Below are 27,943 nucleotides of genomic sequence, written 5' to 3' on the forward strand. Positions count from 1 at the left end.
ATTTGATACAGGTTTTCTATACCAAAATAAGTATTAACCATCTGCAGAAATAATCTGGAGAAATTTTTGTAGATGTAATTGCCAGAAATCAGGAAACTGAATTTTTAGGAATCCAATTACAGAAATGTTGACTTCTCAGGAAAATTTTTATTATCTGAAGCAAGCATAAAATGCAGTATAAGAAAGTACTTTCACCAGTGTTAATCACTCCAGAGCTCATGAGGAACATCACAGTACACCATGGCCTTAGGCCAAATAATAAAGTGCCAAATGGAAAATGGCGCAAGTCCATGGATTGTAAATACTGTATTAAAGGAAAATAAAGGAAAAAATCTTTCATTACAGCAATTAAATATGCAGTTGTAGTACCAGTTCCTATGATGAATAAATCAGTTTGGTAATTCCAAGAGTGGATGTTGTTTAAACACATTCCCCATTGGCAGTAATTTTAAGTTTAAAACCTCACTGTATGTTCTTTAGTTACAAACTGTTTTAAACTCGAAAGTGTTTCTGATTGGTGTAGTTTGTAACTATCACCTGAAATTCTGACATGTGGCATTTGATGACAGGGCCTCTACCTGACCCATTATTTTACGCAACAGTAGGCAATAAAATGTAGATCAATATTGCAAATTTAAAAAACTCATAATAATCAGCCAAGGTTTTATAACATCAATTCTAAGGAAAGTTTCTACTAACCCAACATCAATCATCCATTATTACATAATTCCATTTGTCAAATTATTTACATTAAATGAGCATGTTCTGCTATAGAAATTTTTGAAAATTAAGTTAAAATTTAAGTGAATTTGAAAATGTCTCAAAAAGAATTCAAAACCACACTAAGTAACCTAAACTAGCAGTAAGTCCTTAGAGAATGTTCCTATCCATAGAGCACTGTTCTCAGCCTAAATTTACAAAACAACTGTATTACATAAAAAGTTAACAAGTATATGCATCCTTTAGCTTTTTTTAATTACCCCAAAAATTAGCAACTTTAAGCAACAGACATGTATTATTTCTGACAGTTCTGAGAGTTAACTGGGTGATTCTTCTGGTGTGGACAAACTTCAATTGGGATAGGATAGTCCAGCATGATGTCACATGTCTGGTAATTGACAGGACAGCTGGGTAGAAGGATTCTCAGCTACGAGGGCTCATTCTGTTCCACAGGGTCTGTCATCCTCCAGGAAGCTAGTAAATATTTCTTAATATAGATAAGGCAGGATTTAAAAGAGCAGCAAGGGAAGGCAAGCCTCAAGCACTTTCAAGCCTGTGTGCATCATGATTGCTGATATCACACTGGACAAAGAAAGTAAAAGGGCCAGGCACAGACTTAAAGCCTGCAAAAACTGATTCCATTTCCTTTATCATAGGAGTACAAAACTGCAACATAAAAGGGCAAACACACAGTAATGGGAAGACCTTGTGGTCATTTATTGCAATCACATTGCAAAATACAAAAAGTCCCTGCTCCCCAAGCCATGACAACTAAGTTTCCATAAGAAATACTTTTGATCACTTCATAATGATAAATATTAGCATATTAAAAGACTGAGAAGTCCAGAAGAAAAGAAACTATTGGTTTTATTTAAATCAACAATCCCAAAACTTATATGACCACAAAACACGTTGTTCGAGGAATACAGTCACTTTTAAAAGTGAAAACAGGTCCAGCATGGTGACTTGCACTGGCAATTTTAGCACTTTGGGAGGCTGAGGCAAGAAGTTCACTTGAAGCCACAAGTTCCAGACCACTCTGGGCAACAAAGCAAGACTTTGTCTCTATAAAAAATAAAAAATTTAGCAAGGTGCAATGGCATGTGCCTGCTATTGCAACTACTCAGAAGGCTGAGTCGAGAGGATCATTTGAGCAGAGAAATTTGAAGCTACAGTTACGTTAGCTTTGCACCACTGCACTCCAGCCTGGGTGACAGAGTGAGCTCCTTTCTCTTTTTAAAAAAAAAAAAAAAAACTGAAAACAAATCCTTATCATTCCACATAGTCTGCTTCATTTATCTAATATCATTTTAGTTTCCTTTGTTTTGTTTTTTGTTTTATTTTTAGCTAACAATGTAAAAATATTAGTCAATGACCAAGAGAACTATGGATACTGAAATGCCTATACACAATGAGGTAAAGGATACAACTAGGCCAGACTCTCTAAAAAGGCTCTAAGTTTTCAAATAATTGTAATGCTAGAGCTTTTGCAAGAAACAGTACAACTGTGATGAAATTGATGATGGAAAGATGGCAAAATAGCAGCTTCTACTGCTCTTTCCTCAAAGAAATATCAATTTGAAAACTGCCCACACTTGAAAATACCTTCACAACAGCTAAGGAATCCAAGTGAGAGATTAGAGTACCTGGGTGGAGAACAAAAATAAGGAAACAGGCCAGGCACAGTAGCTCACACCTGTAATCCCAGCAGTTTGGGATGCCCAGGTGAGCAGACTGCTTGAGACTAGGAATTCAAGACTACCCTGAGTAACATAGTGAGACCCCATGTCTACAAAAAATGAAGTAAAACAAAAAATTAGCTAGGTGTGGTGGCATACACCTGTAGTCCTAGCTATTCAGGTACTGAGGTGGGAGGATCAACTAAACTCAGGAGACTGAAGCTGCAGTGAGCCGTGATCACAGCACTGCACTCTAGCCTGGGCAACAAAGGGAGACTTCGTCTCAAAAAAAATAAATAAATAAGAAAACATGCATTGAAGAAACTAGGAAGTAAAGTTTCTCATTAAATGCTTCATCCCACCCCTAACTTCTGGCAGCACAATGTGGAGAGAAATGCTGTCCACATGGAAGAAGGGTGGCATAAGCATCCAACTCTCCCACAGATTCCAGTACTTGCCCTGTCCCAGCCCAAGGTCAGCCCCCACAGCCCCAGGATGGATCCCTGCAGACTTAGGCTCTAGGCCTACACAAGAGCCAGGCTTGCACCTGCAGCCCTAAACTCCAAACCAGCCACTGTAGACTCAGGCTGGTCTCAGGCTCTAGACCTACCACTATGGTGCTGAATTCAAGACCCACCTCAGTGCCAGGCGGCATCCATGAACTCAGCCTTCAGGATCACCCCCACAGACACAGGCTCCAGGTCAGCCCCAGTGGACAGAGGCTCCAGAGTTGTCCCTGTGGCCTCAGTCTCCAGCCCCATCCCAGCACTAAGCCTGCCGTCCTTGGACCTAGACACCAAGACCATCCACCTGACCCAGACACCAAACGACTCCAGCAGCAAGACAGCCTACCCAGAATCACTAGACAAGCTGACTAGTGAAGGGCTTTCCCTACAGAAACCAATCTGTAAAGACAAGAAGTGGTGTTCACTTTTTCACATGCAAAGACAATAAAACAAGTCCACAAAAATTACTAATAATTAGAGAAACAGGACACCAACGGAACAAAATTAAGCACCAGTAGCAGACACTAAACAACTGATGACACATAAACTGCCAGGTAAGTATTAAAAAATAATCATCTTATAGAAGAGGAGTAGCTACAAGAGAACTCAAATAACATGAATCCAGGAAAACAACACATGAACAAAATGAAGAATTCAAGAAAGAGAGAAAGTATAAAAAAGAACCAAACAGAAATTCTGAAACTGAAGAATTCAATGAGTGAATTAAATATTCAACAGCAAGCTTCAACAGCAGACTCAATACAACAGCAGAATCAGCAAACTCAAACACAGAGCTTCTGAAATTATCTTGTCATAAAAACCAAAAGAAAAAAGAAGGAAGAGTGAAAAAAGTCTAAGAGGGACTTAGAACACAATATTAAGCGAACCAATGTACACATTACAAGAGACCCAGAAGAAGCAGAGAAAGGGGCAGAAATTTTACTTAAAGAAATAATGGGCTGGGCACGGTGGCTCAGGCCTGTAATCCCAGCACTTTGGGAGGCCAAGGCAGGCACATCATGAGGTCAGGAGATCAGGACCATCCTGGCCACATATGAAACTCCGTCTCTACTAAAAATACAGAAATTAGCTGGGCATGGTGGCATGTGCCTATAATCCCAGCTACTCGGGAGGCTGAGGCAGGAGTATTGCTTGAACCAGGAAGTCAGAGGTTGCAATGAGCCAAGATCACACTACTGCACTCCAGCCTGACGACAGAGAGACTCCATCTCAAAAAAAAAAAAAAAAAAAAAAAGAGAAGAAAGAAAGAAAGAAAGAATGACAAAAAATTTCCAAAATCTGGAGAGGGAAATGTACCTAATTTGCTTTAGTGTATTTGGAGTTCTTTAGGCTTTATGGATTCAAATCCAAATCCATATAGCCTAAAGAACTCCAAATAGATTAAAACAAAGAGAGCTTCACCAATATATGTCATAATCATATTCTCAAAAGTCAACAAATTTTGAAAGCAGCAAGAGAAAAGCAACTCATTACATATAAGGAAACCATCATCAGACTATGACCAGATTTCTCAGACAAACCATTGCAGGCCAGGAGAGAGTAAGATGATATATTGAAAGTTATAAAAGAAAAAGGAAAAAAAAAAAAAAAACCTGCCAACAAACAACAGTATACCAGAAAAGGCTGGCCCTAAAAAATAAGAGAGCAGTAAAGACATAACCAAATAAAAATGTAGGTATTCAGCACCACTAGAGGCAGTTCATCATGTTAACATGAAAGGATGCTAACTAACATGAAAACATATGAAAGTACAAAACCCCCGTAAAGGTAAGAATACAGACAAACCCAGAATACTATAATAGTATAGTACAAGCACATAAGTCATTTTTAGCTACAAGTGTAAAAGTTAAAAAAAATTACAAATAGCAATAGCCACAATAATTTGTCAGTGGATACACAACATATAAAAGATGCAAAATGTGACATCAGTAACATAAAATATGGTGGCAGGAGAAATTAAACCGTAGAGTTTGTGTGTGTGACCAATGTTATCATCAGCTTAAAATAGACTGTTTCAACTAGAAGGTGTTTTACGTAAGCCTCAGAGTAATCACAAAGAAAAATCATGTAATAGATACACAAAGGATAGAGAGAAAAGAATCAAAGAATATCACTAAAAAAAAAAACAAAATTCACATCACAAAGGAAAACAGCAAGAGAAGAAAGGAACAAAGGTACTACAAAACGAAAACAATAAAATAGCTCTAGTAAGCCCTTTCCTATCAATAATTGCTTCAAATGGAAGGAGATTAAATTCTCCAGTCAAAAGACAGAGTGGCTCAGTAGATTAAACAACAAGATTCAAAATTATGCTACCTATAACAGACTCTAATTTAAAGATTTTAATTTAAAGTACTCTACATGTGTTCTTCAAGCTGAAGCGAAAGTATTCTAGATGTGTTCTTAAAGAGTCTGAAGACTCTCAAAATAGTCTTCAGCTCTACCTAAATACACAAAGAAAACATTAAAAGAACTGAAGCGAGTAACACACAGCTATATAGGAACAGTAAGAGACTTCAATAACCCACTTTCAACAATGGGCAAATCATCAAGATACAAAATCAATAAGGAAACAGCAGAATTGAAGAGCACTATAGACTAAATGGACCTAACAGACATATACAGAACACTACACCCAATGGCAGCAGAATACACATTATTTTCTTTTTTATTATTATTAATATTTTTTATTTTTCCATAAGTTATTGGGAGTACAGGTGGTATTTGTTATATGAGTAAGTTTCTTAGTGGTGATTTGTGACATTTTGGTGCAGCCATCACCCAAGCAGTGTACACTGCACCTTATTTGTAGTCTTTTATCCCTCACCCTCTTCCCACTCTTCCCCCCAAAACCCCAAAGTCCATTATATTCTTATGACTTTGTGTCCTTATAGCTTAGCTCCCACATATCAGTGAGAACATACGATGTTTGGTTTTCCATTCCTGAGTTACTTCACTTAGAATAATACACACCTAATATTGGAGTTCCTAAATGCATAAAACAATTACTAAGAGACCTAAGAAATGAGATAGACAGCAACAAAATAATAGTAGGGGACTTCAGTAATCCACCGACAGCACTAGACAGGTCATCAAGACGGAAAGTCAACAAAGAAAAAATGGATTTAAACTATACCTTGGAACAAATGGACTTAACAGATACATACAGAACATTTCATCCAACAATCGCAGAATACACATTCTATTCAACAGCGCATGGAACTCTCTCTAAGAGAGACCATGTGATAGGCCATAAAACGAGCCTCAATAAATTTAAGAAAATTGAAATTATGTCAAGCACTCTCTCAGACCACCATGGGACAAAATTGGAAATCGACTCCAAAAGGAACCTTCAGAACCATGCAAATACATGAAAATTTAATCACCTGCTCCTGAATGAGTGCTGGGTCAAAAACGAAATCAAGATGAAAATTTAAAAATTCTTCAAACTGAATGACAATAATGATACAGCCTATCAAAACCTCTGGGATACAGCAAAGGTGGTGCTAAGAGGAAAATTCATAGCCCAAAGCGCCTACGTCAAAAAGTCTGAAAGAGCACAAATTGACATTCTAAGGTCACACCTCAAGGAACTAGAGAAACTAGAACAAACCGAACCCCAAACCAAGCAGAAGAAAGGAAATTACCAAGATCAGAGCAGAACTAAATAAAACTGAAAAAAAAAAAAAAAATACAAAAGATAAATGAAACAAAAAGCTGGTTTTTTGAAAAGATAAAATAAATAAACCATTAGCAAGATTAACCAAGAAAAGAAGAGAGAAAATCTAAATAACCTCACTAAGAAACGAAACAGGAGATATTATAATTGACACCACTGAAATACAAAAGATCATTCAAGGCTACTATAAACACCTGTATGCACATAAATTAGAAAACCTAGAAGAGATGAACAAATTCCTGGAAAAATCCAACCCTCCTAGCTTAAATCGCGAAGAATTAGATACCCTGAATCACAGACCAATAACAAGCAGCGAGATAGAAATGTTAATTTAAAACTTAACAGCCAGGCATGGTGGCTCACACCTGTAATCCCAGCACATTGAGAGGCTGAGGCGGGTGGATCACCTGAGGTCGGGAGTTCGAGACCAGCCTGACCAAGATGGAGAAACCCCATCTCTACTAAAAATACAAAATTAGCCGGGCGTGGTGGCACATGCCTGTAATCCCAGCTACTTGGGAGGCTGAGGGAGGAGAACTGCTTGAACCCAGGAGGCAGAGGTTGCAATGAGCTGAGATTGCACCACTGCACTCCAGCCTGGACAACAAGAGCAAAACTCCATCTCAAAAAAAAGAAAAAAAAAAAATTACCAACCAAAAAAAGCCCAGGACTAGACAGATTCACAGCAGAATTCCACCAGACATTCAAAGAAGAATTGGTACCAATCCTTCAATCCTTTTGACACTATTCCACAAGACAGAGAAAGAAGGAACCATCCCTAATTCATTTTATGAAGCCAGCATCACCCTAATACCAAAACCAGAAAGTGACATAACCAAAAAAGAAAACTACAGACCAATATCCTTGATGAACACTCATGCTAAAATCCTTACTTAAAAAAATACTAGCTAACCAAATCCAACAACATACTAAAAGGATAATCCACCATGATCAAGTGGGTTCCATACCAGGGATGCAGGGATGGTTTAACATATGCAAGTCAATAAATGGGATACACCACATAAACACAATTAAAAACACAATCACATGATCATCTCAACAGATGCAGAAAAAGTACTCAACAAAATCCAGCATCGCTTTATGATTAAAACTGTCAGCAAAATCGGCATACATGGGACACACCTTAATGTAATGAAAGCCATTTATGACAAAGGCACAGCCAACATAATACTGAATGGGGAAATGTTGAAAGTAATCCCTCCGAGAAATGGAAGAAGACAAGGATGCTCACTCTCACCACTCCTCTTCATTATAGCATTGGAAGTCCTAGCCAGAGCAATCAGACAATAGAAAGAAATAAAAGGCATCCAAATCAGTAAAGAGGAAGTAAAACTGTCACTGCTGATGATATGATCGTTTACCTTGAAAACCCTAAGGACTCCTCCTTAGGAGCAAAGCTCCTAGAACTGACAAAAGAATTCAACAAAGTTTCCGGATACAAGATTAATGTATACAAATCAGTAGCTTTCTATACACCAACAGCAACCAAATCAAGAACTCAACCCCTTTTACAACAGCTGCAAAAGAAATAAAATACTTAGGAATACACCTAACCAAGGAGTCGAAAGACTTCTACAAGAAAAACTACAAAACACCACTGAAAGAAAGAGATGACACAAATGGAAACACATCCCTAGTGTGATTTTTGAGGGGTGTTGAAGAGCCTTGTTTTGGCGTATTAACAGGGTTGGTTTTCTGGTTCCTTCTCATTGGGTAGGCTCTGTCAGAGGAAGATCTAAGGCTGAAGACTGTAATTTGAATCCTTTTGTCCCATGGGATATTCCATTGACATAGTACTCTCCCCTCTTTTCCTATGGATGTGTCTTCCTGTGAGCCTAACTGCAGTGATTGTTGTCTGTCTTCCAGGTCTAGCCACCCAGCGAGTCAACCCAGCTCTGGGTTGGTACTGGGGGTTGTCTGTACAGAATCCTGTAACGTGAACCATCTATGGATCTCTCAAATACACATTCTTTTCAAGTGCACATGAAACATTCTAAAGGATAGATCATATCTTAGACCACAAAACAAGTCTAAAAAATTTAAGAAGACTAAAATCATATCACGTATCTTTTCTGTCCACAATTATATGAACCTGAAATGAATAACAAGAAAAAAAATTGGAAAATTCACTAATATCTGGAAATTAAACAACACACTCCTGAACAACCAATGGGACAAAGAAGAAATCAAAAGAAAAATAAAGAAAATCTTAAAACAAATGAAAACAGAAACACAACATACCAAAACTTTGATATAGCAAAAGCAGTTCTACGAGGAAAGTTTACAGCAATAAATACCTACATTAAGAAAAAAAGAAATATCTCAAATGAACAACCTAATTTTACACAACAAATAGAAAAAAAACAAATTAAGCCCAGAGTTAGCAGAAGGAAGGAAATACTAAAGATCAGAGCAGAAATAAATGAAATGGAGACTAGAAAAAATAATTTAAAAGATCAATATAAGAAATAATATAAAAAGATCAATATAAGTTGTTTTTTCAAAAGATAAGCAAAATTGACAAATCTTTGCCTAGACTACTATGAAAAAAAGAAAAAAGATTCAAGTAAATAAAATCAGAAATGAAACAGGAGACACTACAATTGATACCACAAAAATACAATCATAAGAGATTAATGAACAACTACATGGCAACAATTTGGCCAACCAAGAAGAAAGAAAGAAATTCCTATAAACATACAACCTACCAAAAATGAATCATAAAGAAAATCTGAATAGGTCAATCAATGAGTGAGGGGAATAGATCAATAATCAAAAAGCTCCCTAACAAAGAAAACTCCAAGACCCAAGAAGTTATGCTTCTCAAGCATTAGCATCACTTTTTCTTTAAATACTTAGTAGAATTCACCAAACTTCCAATAAACTGAAGAGAAAGGAACACTTCCAAACTCACTTTATGAGGTCAGCATTAATGTGATACAAGAATGCTGTAAGAATAGAAGATTACAGGCCAATATCCCTGGCGAACATAGATGGAAATATCCTCAACAAAATATTTGCAAACCAAATTCAATAGCACATTAAAAGGATCATACACCATAATCCAATGAGATTCATCCCTAGGATGCAAGGCTGCTGGTTGGACATATGCAAATCAATCAACACGATATGCCACCTTAAAAGGACAAAGAATAAAAATCATATAATCATATCAATAGATGCAGAAAAAGCATTTGACAAAATTCAACATCCTTTCATGACAAAAACTCTCAATACATTAGAAAGAATGTACCTCAACATCATAACACTATATATGACAAGCTCACAGCTAATATCATACCCAACAATGAAAAGCTAAAAACTTGTCCTCTAAGATGAAGAGCAAGACAAAATGCTCACTCTCACCATTTGTATTTATTATAGTACTGAAAGTTGTAGCCAGGGAAATTAGGCAAGAAAAAGAAATAAAATGCATCCGAATTGAAAAAGAAGAAAAAAATTGTCTGTTTGCAGATGACATAATCTTATATAAAGGAAACCCTAAATATTCCACCAAAAAAAAAAAAAATTAAAACCAATAAATGAATTCAGTAAATTGGCAGGATACAAAATCAACAACAACGAAAGTCAGTAGCATTTCTATACTCTAACAACTATCCAAAAAATTAAAAAAAGAAAATCCCATTTACAATAGTACTTTTTAAATACATAGAAAAAACTTAACCAAGACAGTGAAGGACCTGTACACTGAAAACTATAAAATACTGATGAAATAAATAGAAGACACAAATACACAGAATAATGTCTAATGTTCATGAATTTTAAAAAATAACACTATTAAAATATCCATACTACCCAAAATTGTCTACAGATTTAATGTAACCCCTACCAAAATTCCAATGGCATTTTTCCCTAAAATATGAAAAACAACCCTAAAATTCATAAGGAAACATAGAAGTCACCACATAGTCAAAGTAATCTCAAGCAAAAAAAGAGAAAAAAGCTGTACGCATCACACTATCTGATTTTAAAATATACTACAAAGCTATGATGATCAAGACAGCATGACACTGGCATAAAAACAGACATACAAGTAAATGAAACAGAATAGAGAGCCCAGAAATAAATCCATGCATGTACAATCAATTGATCTACAAAGGTACTGAAGAACACACAATGATGAAAGTACAATCTCTTTAAAAAATGGTGTCAGGCGGGCGGATCACGAGGTCAGGAGATCGAGACCATCCTGGCTAACACGGTGAAACCCCATCTCTACTAAAAAATAAAAAATAAAAATTAGCCGGGCGAGGTGGCGGGCGTCTGTAGTCCCAGCTACTCGGGAGGCTGAGGCAGGAGAATGGCGGGAACCCGGGAGGCGGAGCTTGCAGTGAGCTGAGATCCGGCCACTGCACTCCAGCCCAGGCGACAGAGCAAGACTCCGTCTCAAAAAAAAAAAAAAAAAAAAAAAAATGGTGTCAGGAAAACTGTATATCCACATGATAAACTGTATATCCACATATGAAACTGGCCCGTCTTCTCACACCACATACAAAAAGTCAGTTCAAAATGGATTAAATATTTAAACATAATACCTAAAACTGTAAAACTACTAGAAGAAAACATAAGGAAAAGCTTTATGGCATGGGTCAGGGCAATGAATTTTTGGATACACTCCAAAAGCAGAGTCAAGAAAAGCAAAAATTGACAGGACTGCATCAAACTAGAAAGCTCTGCACAACAAAGGAAACAGAGTAAAGAGACAACCTATGGAATGGGAGAAAACATGTGTGAACCATATATGAGATAAGAGGTTACTATCCAAAATACTAAAATATATATTAAGAAATTCAAACAACTCAAAAGTGAACAAAAACAAACAACCTGATTAAAAATGGGCAAAGGATCTGAGTAACATTTGTTAAAAGAAGACATACAAACGGCTAACTGGTATATGAAAATATGTTCAACACCACTAATCATCAGGGTAATGCAAATCAAAACTATAATGAGATATCACCTCACATCTGTTAGGAAGGCCACTATCAAAAAGATGAAAGTAAGTGTTGCCAACAATCCAACTCAAAATGTTAGGTTACCAAAAGATCCAACAATCCTACTACTGGGTACATAGCAAAAGGAAATGAAATATCTCAAAGGGATATCTGCACTCTCATGTTCACTGCAGCATTATTCACAACAGCCAAGATACAGAATCAATCTAAGTGTCCCTCAACAGATGAACAGAGAAAGAAAATGTGGTAAAATGGTATAAAGAAATGTGGCATAATGGAATATTATCTGGCCTTATAAAAAGAAGAAAATACTGTCACTTATAATAACATAGATGAATCTGGGGAACATAATGCCTAGTGAAATAAGTTAAGGTACACAAAAAGACAAACGATCTTATTCATATGTGAAAAAAGCTAATTCCAAAAGGTCGTATACAGTACGATTCCATTTATATAACCTTTCTGAAATAAAAATTTAGAAATGAGGGGAGGAATGAGGTGGGTTTGATTATAAAAGACAACATGAGGGATCTTTGTGATGACAGAACTACTCAGTATCCCGTGATGAATACACAAACCTTTTCATGAGATAAAACTGTATAAAACTAAATAAACACACACACACAAGTAAAACTGAAAAAATTTGAGTAAGATCAATGGATTGTATCAATAGGAGTATCCTGCTTGTAGTATTGTAACATAGTTTTTTGGGTGTTTTGTTTTTTGTTTTTGAGACAGGGTCTCACTCTGTCACCCAGGCTGAAGTGCAATGGCACAACCATGGCTCACTGCAGCCTCAACATTCCCCAGGGTTCAGATGATCCTCCCACCTCAGCAGCAGCTGGGACTACAGGTGTGCACCACCACACTCTAATTTTTGTACTTTTTGTAGAGATGGGGTTGTACCATGTTGCCCTAAATTTTTTTCAGAGTTTAATTCAAACAGTGTAGCTAGTGTGGGATACAAATGACTTACATTTGGGACATCAATTGCTATTTCCCTCATGGCACTGGGTCTGATGTCATTCATTGCCTGCAAGAAATCATTCAGAGTAATCTTCACCAGTCCAGCCACCTTGACATCAGGGAGGTTAGGCTGTTTTTTCAGGATTCTCCGCAAGGCACAGAGACCTACAAAGAGACGAAAGTAACACAAGATTTGTCTTCTCCTTAATAAATACAGACTGAATTGATGGCTCCGGTGGCCCATCTGGAGTGGTCTCCGTGAAGACACTGGCTGCAGTGGGGGAGGCATGGCCAGGGCTGCATACTCCATGAAGCCAGTGGGAGCTGGGAGCAGGCAGGAATCCTGCTCTTTTCCAAGTTGGTGGGGTGGGAGCCCCACTTACCCAGGCACAGCTGCAGCCACCCAGCCATGGCTGTGGACCCAGGTATCCCTCCACTCTCGAGAACCCAGGAAGTACCCCCTCCCCCAACAGGCTCCGAAGTGCCTGCTTCTACTGCCTGGTCTCTCCCCAATCCCAGAAAAACTTTTTGCCTGCTCTGATTTCAGAACAAAGTTAAGGCTGAGCCAAGCCACTGTCATGATCCACCTAGGTATTCATGTGCTCAAGGTGGCACTGACACACCAGCTCCCTGCCACCTTGGTCCCCTCCAGACTTTGGGTGCCAATGAGCATGGGAGGGAGGCTAAGGGTGGCTCGGCGCAGTTCTGCAAGCGCCCCTCAGCACGAACAGTCCAGGCACCATGGACAACATGATTGATGGCAGCAGGAGGCAGAGAGGCTCTTGGGCAGAAAGGAGTGAGTCCCTGGTGAAGCCCCACCTTCAAGCCAGGGACACCCTGAAGCATGGAGGGCAGGCTGTCAGCACTGGGTAGAGTCTGTCGCCCAGAGCAAGAACTTACGGTGCTTTTTCTGGGTCTGCCTATGGACCAATCAGCATGCACTTCCTCCCCTCTGAAGCCCATAAAAACTCGACTCAGCCAGGACTGAGTCAGGACTACCAGCTCTGAGAAGGAGCTACCCACTCTGGGTCTCCTCTCCACTGAGAGCTAGACATTTGTCGGGACACCCTGCCTATGCAAAGGAGCCACCCACTCCAGCTCTCCTCTTTGCTGAGAGTTAGACACTCATTGGGACAACCTGCCTGCAGAAAGAAGCCACCCACTGCAGGTCTTCTCTCTGCTGACAGCTGGACACTCATCAGGCTGACCAGCTTGAGGATAGCAGCTACTCACTCTGGGTCTCCTCTCCACTGAGAAGTGGACACTAGTCAGGATGCCAGATAGGAGCTACCCATTCCGGGTCTCCTCTCCACTGAGAGCTGGACACACACTGGGACAACCTGCCTACACAAAGAAGCTACCGACTCTGGGTCTCCTTTCCACTGACAGCAGGACACTTGTCAGGATGACCTACTCGCAGAAAGGAGCTACCCACTCCAGGTGTCCTCTCTGCTGAGAGCTAGACATTTGTGAGGACGGCCTGCCTGTGGACAGGAGCTACCCACTCCAGGTATCCTCTCTGCTGAGAGCTGGACACTCCTCAGGACAACCTGATGGCAGAAGGACCTACCCACTTCGGGTCTCCTGAGAGCTGTTCTGTTGCTCAATGAAGCTACTCTTTGCCCTGCTCACCCTCCAGCTGTCCACATACCTCATTCTTCCTGAAGGCTGGACAAGAACTCAGGACCTGCCAAATGGCAGGACTGAAAGAGCTATAACACAAACAGGACTGAAACAGGCCCACTGGTCACCACATTACGGGTAACAAGAAGAAGAGGAGCTGTGGCCCTTTGGGGAGCCCAGAAGCAAGGGCTGTGATCAGAGCTGTGACACCAGAGCTGTGACACTCTCTTTGGGGCTCTGCTATTTCCAATATCTCCAAGCTTCCAGGTACCACCACGTTCCCTGGTGCCCACGGGGGAAAACACTTGTGGTACGCCTGGTCCAGCCACATCCTTACACAGAGCTGGCGACTGTGCCTGCACCTACAGCTGTCCACTCCACTGCAGCCAGCATGCCTGGCTGTATGCAGTGGCCGGACCTCAGGCTCACTCACACCCTCTTCACAGCTCTGTGCCTGGCTCACCCTTGGCAGGTGTAGGATCCAGGCCGATAGCACAAGCCAAGTATAGCCTGCTGGGCCAAGTGGGCAGAAAAGCCCAGTGGGTCCAAGCAAAACTCAGGCAGAGGCGCCACCAGCCACAGAGGTTTCTGGCTGGAAAAGTGACACCCTAAGGATCCTGTGACAGAATTATCACCAATAAAAATAATAAAAAAACCCAAACCCCATGCAAGATTACAGCATTTAAAACATTTTGTCCTTGTAAGGGAGGGGATGAGAGGTGGGAAGGGAGGTGGAAGACTGTGAAGGATAAATGTAAAAATCCAAGCACTTAGTTTTATCAATGAAAATATGACAAATATTTAATATGAGAAAGCATAATTTACAAATATAAAATGGAATTTACAAAACAACATCCATAAAAAAAGCCATAAAGATTTATCAAAATAATTTGTTTGGGGAACTTCTTTTAAAAGAGTAAAATATTAAAATTAAAACATGCTTTTGCCCCTGCCCTTTTGGTAAATACATTCAAACTAGAATTACAAAGTTTTAAGGTATTGGGAAAACACCTTCAAGGAAACTTTCAGGTGGCAGTTGGAAATGTGATTTTGGAATACAAGAGCAAAGCAAACTTCAGAGTGATGTGCATACAGGTAAGATGTGATATTATAGCAATGGAGAGATCTATAAGGGGAGGCTAGTGAGGGGGTCAGGGATGGAGGAATAAATGTAGAAGGCTCAATCTTAGCAAAGCCCATCAATTGAATATCATCAAAAGAAATGATGGTTTTCAAAGGCAGAGGAAAAATAGGATGACGTAGAATAAAAGGTACTAAAGCAGCCAGGAGGATAGTCAACAAAGTCAAATTTAGAGAGATCCAAAATAAATTCAAAGATATCATGCTGACTTGAGAAGTTAGATACTAAGTTCCTTGTCTTTGCTATTTGCTTGAAGTTTAAACACTGACAAGAGTGAATGTTCCCTCCATTAGGTTGTGAGATTTAGAGCCCTTTGATCTGTGATAACCTTTAGTCTAGAAGACAGTAAGTCACTAGATGCTCTTTGTGTTAAGACTGTTTAATAAAATTTCAGTTTGAAGGAGTTTAATCTCAGAGATCTCTCAGAAACCCAGTCTGAATATCTGAAGTTGTCCTGGAACACCAGCTAGCTCCCATGGTTTTTTAACCTTTCTTGTTCAAAACACTATACCTCAATACAGTTTTACTAAATAAAAATGATACCACTCCATCATTTTGTTTTCACTTATTTGAACTTTTATATATAAACAGAAGCATTAATAAAAAGAAGACACAAAACTCCACAAAACAGAGGGCTGAGTATCTTTCACTACCAAGAAAAAGCAATGAATAGTACAAAGAAGCTCCAAAAATAGATCCCCTGCTTCCTAAAGCCAGCAAGTCACTTATTTAGGCCATCTTACAAATACCCACTTGCTTTTTCTGCCTTACAAAATGCTGAAAGATGGTTCTTCACATCTCTTGCATTTCTGCTTGAGAATAAAATCACCGACTGCCTCTGTTCAAGACTATCTTTTGAAGGATGTTGGTAAGCAGGAAAATAAAGTGTCTCTCTCCAAAGCAAAGGATAGACATGCTTACTGTCCATTATAAAAGATTCAGGTTCTATAATTCAAGGCTCCCCTACTTTGATGCAAGCTTATACAGGTTCAGGTGTCAGGGAGCCCTCTATATCACTCTGTGAAAAGTGAGGCTCCAGAACAGGTACGAATGCTGCTACCCTAGCTAATTATGTTGCTGCAATATTCTGTCCTTTGACTCTTCCGCAGGCACTAACAAAATCTGTTAGCCAGCAAGTAGAGTAAAACCTCAGGCCCTTTACAATTCTTGACATGTTTATGTCTGCTATGATTTGAATTTTTTTGTCTCCTCCAAAACTCATGTTAAAACTTAATCCCTAATGACATACTGATGGAAGGTGAGGCCTAAAGATAGGTGTCTCCACCTTCATGAATGGATTAATGCAGCTATAAAAAGGGCTTGCAGGAGTGGGCTCACTCTATCTCACTCTTCTGCGATGTGAGGACACACAATGTTCCTCTCCTTTAGAGAATACAGCATTCAAGGCATCATCTTGGATGCAAAGAGACTGAGCCCAAGCCTCCCAGCACCTTAATCTTGGACTTTCCAGCCTCCAGAACTGTGAGAAATAAATTTCTGTTCTTTGTAAATTACCAAGTATGTGGTATTTTGTTATAGCAGCACAAACTGGACTAAGACGATGATAAATTGGGTTGATTTACTACTCAACATACTCATTAGTTAAATGGAGCAGAAGCATTAAAAAATATTACAGTTCAACTTAAGAGTTTTCAACTTTATGGCTGGGAGTGGTGGCTCACACCTGTAATCCCAACACTTTGGGAGGCCGAGGCAGGTGGATCACCTGAGGTCGAGAGTTTGAGACCAGCCTGACCAACATGGAGAAACTCCATCTCTACTAAAAATACAAAATTAGCCAAGTATGGTGGTGCATGCCTGTAATCCTAGCTACTTGGGAGGCTGAGGCAGAAGAATCGCTTGAACCCTGGAGGCGGAGGTTACGGTGAGCCGAGATGGCACCATTGCACTCTAGCCTGGGCAAGAAGAGCAAAACTCCATCTCAAAAAAAAAAAAAAAAAAAAAAAAAGAGTTTTCTGCTTTACAGTGGTACAAAAGCAATATGAATTCAGTAATTTTCTTGCAACACTGGGCAGCTACAGCAAGCCACAGTTCCAAGTCAGCTACACACATATTTTGACTCACAAGTTTTTTCAGGACATAACCCTATCATAAGTTGAGGAGTATCTATGCAGTGCTATGTTGTATCAAACAGCACCTTGTGGCCTGAAAAAAATTTAAGATGTTCCTAAAACATCTAACATAACTGGACGTAATCAAAATACTTCAGTGCCAGATAGTATCTGGCAATACTTGCCAATATTTCTAACTTGGACCAGATACATCACTCTACTGAGACAGAAAAACTGAAACAAGTAAAATGGTCTAATAATTTGCCTGCCACATTTTTTTATATCATGCAAACATAAAATTGGACAATAAATGAGACATTATTTTCATTTAAGGAAGGGGTTTGGAAAACACAGGCAATATGTGGTTTTTAAAAGTATACTTAATATTGTAATATAAATGTATTTATAAAATACCAAAATCTCTATTATTGCTAATACAAACTACAGAACTTAAGCTGGATAAAATCTCCACTCCTCCGAACATAGAAAGAAAATAGTACTTTACCGGAGGAAAAACAAAGGCAAGAGAAACATGGAATTTTTCAGAAGTTAAAAAATAGTAAAGTACAAGCTGGGCACAGTGGCTCACACCTGTAATCCCAACACTTTGGGAGGCTGAGACGGGTGGATAACTTGCATCCAGGAGTCCAAGACTAGCCTGGACAACATAGTGTGACCCCATCTCTAAAAGAAATTCAAAAATTAGCCAGGCTTCGTGGCATGTACCTGTAATCCTAGCTACATGCGATGATTGCTTGAGCCCAGGAAGTCAAGACTGCAGTGAGCCATCATCATGCTACTGCACTCAGCCACTCAACTTGGGTGACAGGTGAGACCCTGTCTCCAAAAAAGTAAAGTACAAAGACTGATTCTGTAATAAACATAGCACAACTTAATGTACCCAAATAATAAGTAAACATGTGTTGCAAGGTTTGCTATGCATACTAGTCCCTGATAAGCCAAGGAGACAAACGTAGGATATTCACTAAAGGCCAAGTTAAAATGTGTAACTAAAAAGACAACGGGAAGAGGATAAAATAATAAAAATACTTGCCTATTCCAAAATAATGAAAAAAAAAAAGGAAAAAAAATATACAACAAGTGAGGCAAATAAGGAAGTAGACTGAACCTAAGTATTTTAAGGTATTACCCTAAATATAAATGTATTAAGTACTTGAATTTAAACAATGACAACAGCAGCTGGATTAAAAAAAATAAAACCCCAATTTACCCTGCATACAAATGATGTATCTGAAATATAAGAATATAGAAAGGTTGAAAGTAAAAGAATAAAAGGAATACTATGCAAATATACACAGAATGAAATATACATGGAAGGATAACAGTGCACCTATATCTACTATTAAACAGGCATTAAGTAAAAAGCATCACTAGACACTTGGGGTAATAAAAGGGCCAATTCACCAAGAATATACAAAATTCTAAATTAATACATGCCTGATAACAAAATTCAAAATATATAAAACAAAAGTAAACAGAACTAAATGTAGAAACAGACCTTGCTTGCAGGTTTTAACATACTTGCCTTATAAGCCAAAATTTTTAAACAGAATATATAGAAGATATCAGAAGATATGAAAAACAAAATTAACTCACTTATCCTAATTGGCATAGATTAAAAAACAACATCAAAATAATAAAATAACTCTGTTTTCCAACATACCTGGAATATCTACCAAAACTGACCCTATGCTAGGACACAAAGCAAGTCTCCATGTAACTCAAAGACTGAAATCATAAAGCATAGTTCTCAGACCTCAGGAGAATGAATAACAAAATCAGTAACAAAAAAATGCTAAGAAATACACAAATATCTGAAAATCAGTTAATTCATTTCTAAATAACTCATGGTTCAACAAAAAATCATAATGAAAACTGAATTTTTTCAACTGAAAAATAATACAAATATAACATGAAAATCTGTAGGATGCTGCTACTGCAGTACTGAAGGGGACACTGGTAGGCTTAATGTACACAGAATAAAAGACTGACAGTCAATGAGGCATTCATCTTAAGAAATTAGGAAAAGAAGAAGAAATTAAACCAAAAAGAAAAAAGAAGCAGGGAAATAATGAATAAAACAAATGCTAAATTAAAAAAAATAACCAATAAAGCCACAGGCTGGTTGTCTGAAAATGTGAGAGAAGAGATACATTTCCAATATTAGGAATGAAAAAGCAGACATCATTACAAAACCTACAGTCATTAAAAAGATAAGAGGATACTAGGAATAACTTTATGCCAAATAATTTGAAATGTAGATAAAATGAACAAATTTCTAGGGGAAAAAATTTACCGAAACTAATATACAAACAAAAAAACTATACAATTTGAATATTTCAATAGATATTAAAGAAATTAAATCTATAATTAAAACCTTTCCCACAGAGAAAATTCTAAGCACAGATGGTTTCAATGATAAATGTCACCAAATACTTAAGGATGAATATGACATTAATTTTTTAAAAACTGTTCCAGAGAAAAAATAATTCCCAACTTGATTCACAAGGGTAGCATAATCCCGCTCCCCAAATCTTAAAGGGGTATTACAAGAAAAAAAATTACAGGTCAATCTCTCACATGAACATAGGTGCAAATATCTTAAACAAAACATCAGCCAAAAGATCAATACATTAAAAAGAATTACAAAATTGTGACAAGTTGGCTATATTACAGGAATGTCAGATTCATGTAACACTTAAAAATCAATCAACATCATTCTTCACATTGACAGAATAAAGAGATCACAAGACTATCTCAATAAATGTAGAAATGTGATAAAATATCATTAATTATATTTTTTTAAAAGCTAGGAATAGATACAAACCTCCTTATCACACATACAGCAAAAAAAAAATAATAATAAAAAAATTCTTAATATTAAGTAACAGTTTGTAAACTTTCTCTTAAATCAAGAATGAGATAAGGATTACTATTGTTACCACTTCTATTAAATACCATCAGAGGTCCTATCTAGTACAGTAAGTCAAGGAAAAGAAAAAATAGGTATAGAGTTTAACAAAATAAAATTTAAAACTCATTATTTGAAATGTATACATAGAAAACTATAACACAACTGATAGATTTAAAAAACTCAAAAGAACTTACATACACACTACTAAAATTTTGTTTTTTGTGGTTTTTCTGAGACAAGGTCTCCCTCTGTCACCCAGTCTGGAGTGTAGCGGTGCAATCTCAGCTCATTGTAGCTTCAACCTCCCACACTCAAGCAATCTTCCCACCTCAGCCTCACAAGTAGCTGGGACTATAGGTGCATACCACCACGCTCAGTTTTTCTGTAAATTTTCTGTAGAGATGGTGTCCCACTATGTTGCCCAGGCTGGTCTCAAACTCCTGGGCTTTCGGGATCCTCCCGCCTTGGCCTCTCAATGTGCTGGAGTTATAGGTATAAGCCACTGTGCCTGGCCCACACCATTAAAACTAGTAAGTGCATTTGGCAAGGTAGGTAGACACAGTCAATACAAAAAAATTTACTTTTTCTATTGGGAGGCCAAAGCGGGTGGATTACTTGAGGTCAGGAGTTCATGACCAGCCTCACCAACATAGTGAAACCCCATCTTTACTAAGCTACTTAGGAGGCTGAGGCACAAGAATTGCTTGAACCCCGGAGGCAGAGGTTGCGGTAAGAAGCTGAGATCGTGCCACTGCACTCCAGCCTGAGTGACAAAGCAAGACTGTCTCAAAAACAAATTTTTTTTTTTACTTTTTCTAGACACAGTCATGCATTGCTTAATGACAGGGACGCATTCTGAGAGATGTGTCTTTATGTGATTTTGTTGTTTGCAAACATTATAGAGTATACTTATACAAATCTAGGTGGTATGGCCTACTATCCATCTAGGTTATATGGTATTGCCTATTGCTCCTAGGCTACAAACCTGTACAGCATGTTACTATACTCAATACTGTAGGGAACAGTAACACAATGGTATTTGTATATCTAAACACAGAAAAAGAAAAGGTACAGTAAAAATACAGTATAAAAGATTTAAAAAGATTCTGCCACTGCACTGTAGCCTGGGTGACAAAGCGAGACTCTGTCTCAAAACAAACAAAAAAAAAATTATTTTACTTTTTCTAGATATAGCCATGCATTGCTTAATGACAGGGATATGTTCTGAGAGACGTGTCTTTATGTGATTTTGTCATTGTGCAAACATCAAAGAGTATACTTATGAAAATCTAGATGGTATGGCTTACTATACAGCAAGGCTACAAACCTGTACGGCATGGTACTATACTCAATACTATAGGTAACTACAACACAACGGTAAGTACTTGTGTATCTAAACATAGAAAAAGAAAAGGTACAGAAAAAATACAGTATAAAAGATTAAAAAATGTTATACCTGTGTAGGGCACTTACCATGAATGAGGCTTATACGACTGGAAGTTGCTCTGGGTAAGTCGGTGAGTGTGTGCTGAGCAAATGTGAAGGTCCAGGACATTACTATACTCTACTGTAAACACTATCCACTTAGGCTACACCAAATTTAAAAATAATAATACTAATTACACTACTACTTTACAATGGTTATGATGTCACTGGGTGATAGGAATTTTTCAGCTCCATTATAATCTTATAGGGCCACCGTAGTATATAACATCTATCATTGACTGAAACATCATTATGCAGTCCATGACTATACTAACATAAAATAATTACAAGTGAAATTTTACAAAATGCCATTCATAAGTGCATTCAAAAAACCAAAGTACCTAAGAATAAATCTAATGAATAGTATGCAAGACTTTTCACATAAAACTACCAAACTATCTTGAGGGAAATTAAAGAAAATCTAAAATAAAATGAAGGGATCTAAGAAGTTCATGGATTACAAGGTATTAACTTCCCAAATCTCTCCAAATTGATTGAAAGACTTAATAATTCCAATCAAAATGCAAGTCAGTTTATTACATGGGGAGAAGGAAGAACCTGACACACTGATTTTAAAACTTCTATGGGAATGCAAAGGGCCAACAATAGTCAAGAAAATTTTGATGACCTTTTTTTTTTTTTTTTTTAAATATCACTTACCCGCCAGAAATTAAGACTTTTACTAAGGCTGAAAGTACTAAAGACATTTCAGTATGGTGGACAAGGATAAGAGACCAATGAGGCAGAGCAGAGAATCCAAAATGAACACAAACCCTTGATTTATATACAACAAAGGTAACACAGAAGCAAGGTAGAAATGGATGGTCATTTCAATAACTGGTAAAACATATCTATATGAAAAAAGTGAAGCAATTGAAGATAGCAACATGAAAGGAAAAACAATAAAAGCATCAAGAAGATAAGAGAAAATATACCTAACAGTAGATTTGACCAAGATTTCTTAAGCTAGCTATAAAAATCACCAGCCATGAAGGAAAAGACTGATGAACCGGATCCTTTATATCAATATATATTATAATAAATACATAATTACAAACTTTCTGTTCCTTAGAAGATACTACAGAGAATAAAAATGCAAGCCACAGAGTAGAAGATATTTAAAATACATATATCTAACAAAGGTCTCACAACTAAGCTATATTAATAACTTCCACAAATCAATATATTTTTAAAAAGTAACCCTACAGAAAAACTGAATAGATACTTGACAGGCACATCGCAAAGAAAGATATCTAAATGCTCAATTCAAATATAAAAAGGTACTCAGTCTCAGTCATCAGGGAACTAAAACCACAATGAAATACTGCTATAAACTCCATGTCAGCATGCACGAGAAGCAACTGGAATTTTCACACACAACAGGTAGAAAGGTAAATTGGTAAAATTGCTACAAAAATGTTTTGGCAGTACTTAGTAAAAAGAATCCTATAACCCAATAATTCCACTCTTAGACAAATAGACAGAAATGCATACATTTGTGCACCAAAAGGCATGTGCAAGAATGTTCATGGCATTACTCATAATACTTAAACAATCGAATTCAGCAATAAAATGAACTCCTGCTATACAGAATAAAATGATGAAGCTCCCAAACCATAAAACAAGTGAAAGAAGAGAGGATAACACAGGCAAAACTGATCTATGGCATTCAAAGCCAGGAGAGTAGCTGCCTTTTGGGTTGAGGTGAGCACGTAGTGGCTGGGAAAGGGTCTGAGAGGGGTACCACGAAGCTAGTAATGCTCTGTATCTTGATCTGAGTGGTGGTTACACAAGTGTGTACATTTTGGAAAATACGTGGATCTTTTAGCTTATGCTCTCTTATGTATATATGTAATACTTCAAGAAAGAAGTTTATTTTTAAAGGTATGTAAAAAGTGTGGTGAAAGGAAAAAAAACTATAAATAAAGCAACAACACAGAAGCTGGTTCAAATAAGAGAGATGGTAGTTTTAGAAATTATAAACTGCAATTTAAAATGAAATATCATTGTATCAGTATTAGCTCATCAGTTATAACAAACGTACCACACTAAGGCAAGACAGTAATAATGGGAGAAGCTGGGAAAAAGGGAAGTTATATGGAAATGATCTGTACTTTCTGCTGTATTCTTCTGTAAACCTAAAACTGCTCTAAAAAAAGTCTATTGATTAAAAAAAAATTTAATAAAATGAAAAAACTCAGTTCTAAGTATCCATATGCATATATACAATGAAGTTTATTCCTTAATATTTTATTACTAAAACAGGAAAATATTTTTATTTAGAGTACTTTATAATCAGAATAATTAAAACCATGATGATCTAGGGAAAAAAAAATCCATAAAAAAGGTTTTGGAGCTGGATACAGTGACTCACACCTATAATCCCAGCACTCCAGGAGGCCAAGGTGGGAGGATCACTTGAGGTTAGGAATTTAAGACTAGTCTCGGCAATACTGCAAGACCCCATCTCTTTAAAAAAATACTAAAATCAGTTTTGGGAATTTTCTATAAAGAAATTCTGATCAGGCTCAGAATCATCGCAGAACATATTTATAAGCTGACCAGTGTGCAAAATATACTAGAATACAAAATATAGATTATATGATTTACAGTACTCACAGAGAGTTTTGATTTGCCAGAATATTTTATACAAACGAATATGTTTGGTATGAAAGGCAGCGTGACTAAAGAAGAAAAACAAAACTTGAGGAGAGATAACAGCATTTTTTACATGCCATTACTTTGATTTTTTTTTTTAAGAGACAAGGTCTTGCTCTATTACCCAGGCTGGATTGCAGTGGCACGATCATAGCTGACTACAGCCTCAACTCCTAGACTCAAGCAATCCTCCCACCTCAGCCTCCCAAGTAGCTAGGACTACAGACACACACCACTACCACTGGCTAATTAGAGACTCTGTCTCTAATTCTCTTAGAGACAGAGTCTTGCTACATTGCCCAGGCTGGTCTCAAACTCCTGGCCTCAAGTTATTCTCCTGGTCTGGCCTCCCAAAGTGCTAGGATTACAGGTGTGAGCCACTGCACCAAACTGGTTTTGAAAATATTTCTAAAAAACAGTTCTCAGTAATGGAACCACTGTTCTTATATTTCTTGCCAATTCCGTTACAATTCATGTTAAAGGAAAGCAATTATTCAAGTATTATTATATTATAAAGCCACTGGGAAGATATATTCATTAGCCACGGGAGTTACTCTTTCATGGGCACTCTTTTCAATATTAACTCATCTATTCACTCAAAATATTCAACAAGAACCTCCTAAGACATAATTACTTTATTAAACAAATGTACCAAGCTCTTACATATGAGGATGCACAAGAAGGCAAATCAATCTCTCACTGCGCTAACAGTCTAATAGGGGAGACACATCATAACACATAGTTATTATAAACTATGCCAAGTACTGTGACATGGAAAGAACAAAGTGGCACAAAAACACATGTCAGGAACATCGAACTCAGTTTCAGGAAGGATTAGTTGACCTAACAACTCTCACAGAAATCATTTAGTACATTCCTTTATTTCACAAATGAAAAACTGAAACATATATCTAAGTTCAAGTAGTTAGGCCTGAAAAGTGAATTGATGTTAACCTGATAAAATGGGAATTGGGGCCAAAGAGGCAGCCAACTATTCCAAGCAGGGGGAACAGCATATAAATAGAGACGAGACAGAGCATAGCACTTTAGAGATTAGGAGACCCTATAGAATAATAAAAGATAAAATTCCAAGTCTCCAGAGTTCAGTCTTATACATATGAAAGAACATGTTTAAATAAACCTAAATCCAACTTATTAATTCATTTGTAAGTATGTGAGGATATAAAGTATGGTGGATTGTTAGAAATGAGAAAAGAACAAAAGGTAAGTTTACTGATTTGCAAAAGCTATGCCATAAGAGATCCTGGAGACCCCTGCCACAGGCCTTCAGATTCTTTCCCACTCTAGAGTATTGATTCTGGACTCTAAATAAACGTATCCTATTTTACACAACAAATGTTATTCTTGAAAATAACATGTAAGTTGAAAAACAGAATTTGTATAAATTAAATGTTAAATATATTATCAAGAGTTTACAGAAATTAAAGCTCCTCGGAGCTATAATACTAATGCAACCAATCCTCCATGGCTCTAGGTCTAGCACTAGCTCAGGCACAGCTTTAAATAAGACTTAGCCCTTTTGGCCATCAGTTACCTCATTTACTAAATGAAAAGATTAAAATATATTTTGTCTAATCATTCAAATTTAAATAACTTAAAATTCTATGATACTAAGTTTAAATTACTGGTCATCACCATTTCTAATAAGGCCATACTGGAATCTACACTGAAAGGTTAAATTTTTAAAAATACATATATTTTTAGAAACCTGAAGACAATTAACTAGAAGAACAAATGGACACATGTACATCAAGGAATATGGTTGAAAGTAAGTCATCAACATTTCCTCTTCTCACTAACTTTGGAGTTAATTTTTTTAAATGTAAGCAAATACAGAAGCAATACTGCTATGTTAAGAAACACAATTTTGAAATAAAAAAAGAGGTGTGGCTAATTCAACAAAAAAATGTATCATTTTCTTTTCAATACTTTATTTTCCAATGCTCTTAACATTTTTAAGACTGGAAAATAAGATACCTTGAAGGGAAGAAAAGGCAAAATGCTTTAAGGAGCCAAATGTCAGCACACTGTTTCCAATGTATGACTTGTATATGACTTGTTCCCCCTCAAGCTCCACATCAACCAATTCTTGACAAGAGCAATTATTCTAAACCCATGCTCTTCAAAACCATCTGCTCCAGATGCAATCAACAAACATCATCTTGTCCCATGTTTATAAAATCCTAAAATTTTATACTCAATACTTGCTAAGTTATACATTATTTTTGAGATTACAATTAAGCTCCTTCATTAGAAACTAACAATAAAATTAAACTGATCAGAGAAGTTAACAATCCCTTTTAGAATTACTACCTGCCTACAGAAACTTAATTACGTGAAAAGGTAACATAAAACTTGGACATCTGGATCTCACATTTAAATTCTAAAAGTTGAGCATAAAATTGGCTAATAATATACTCACATATATGAAAACAAGGCAAGTATAACAAAAATCTAAGTCTCCTTTTTTTAAAATGTACTTTCCTCAAAGTATCAGAACTCCAGAAAATTTGTTTTATTTGGAGTCTTTATTCTCCCTCAACTTTGTATTAAGTATAGACAAGGTGGTATCACTTGCTGTACCACTAGGAAAGTTCCATTTCTCACGGCCCATTAATAAATAAATTTTTAAAAAATCAAATAGAATATCCTTAAAGGTTATTGTAGTTCTCGCCTTATTTATATTACAAGTGACTGCTGCAACTTAAACTGATCAAAGGAACCAGGTCTATTCCAAACCCTCTATCACTTTCAAAAGTTGCTATTTTAAAAGTAATGGTGGCCGGGCGCGGTGGCTCAAGCCTGTAATCCCAGCACTTTGGGAGGCCGAGACGGGTGGATCACGAGGTCAGGAGATCAAGACCATCCTGGCGAACACGGTGAAACCCCGTCTCTACTAAAAAATACAAAAAACTAGCCGGGCGAGATGGCGGGCGCCTGTAGTCCCAGCTACTTGGGAGGCTGAGGCAGGAGAATGGCGTGAACCCGGGAGGCGGAGCTTGCAGTGAGCTGAGATCTGGCCACTGCACTCGAGCCTGGGCGGCAGAGCGAGACTCCGTCTCAAAAAAAAAAAAAAAAAAAAAGTAATGGTACTGTGGAAGGCACATTTGTCTCCAGACCTGAATCTTGAGTCAAGGCTTATTTCTCACTAACTGCTTGAGTTTAGATGTATCACATAGTCTCTCCTCATCTGTGAAATAAGGTAATGTACTAAATTATCTCTGAAAGAGTATTCTATTATTCTATTCTAGGTGAAGTTTTTGCAATTACTTTTTTTTCTTTTGAGACAGAGTCTTGCTCTGTTGCCCAGGCTGAAGAGCAGTGCCATGATCTCGGTGACTGCAACCTCCTCCTCCTCCTGGGTTCAAGCAATTCTTGTGCCTCAGCCTCCCAAGCAGCTGGGCCTATAAGCATGCGCCACCATACCCGGCTAATTTTTG

The 27,943-nt window shown here is 37.4% G+C and overlaps 1 protein-coding gene across 11 annotated transcripts in view; it reads right to left on the reverse strand.

Annotated features, from left to right (window-relative positions):
- The window catches only part of SPATA5 (spermatogenesis associated 5), a 405,297-nt gene that overhangs the window by 341,625 nt on the left and 35,729 nt on the right, over positions 1-27,943 (reverse strand). For all 11 annotated transcript variants that reach the window (XR_004182692.1, XR_002522188.2, XR_002522189.2 and 8 more), the window contains one exon: positions 12,579-12,733. Coding sequence is in view for 8 of the 11 variants with exons in the window: in XM_021938774.2 (XP_021794466.1) it covers positions 12,579-12,733 (155 nt within the window). In the remaining 3 variants the exon portion in view is untranslated. The remainder of the gene's footprint in view (positions 1-12,578; positions 12,734-27,943) is intronic.

This window comes from Papio anubis, chromosome 3 (genome assembly GCF_008728515.1).
Source record: "Papio anubis isolate 15944 chromosome 3, Panubis1.0, whole genome shotgun sequence".
NCBI lineage: Eukaryota > Metazoa > Chordata > Mammalia > Primates > Cercopithecidae > Papio > Papio anubis.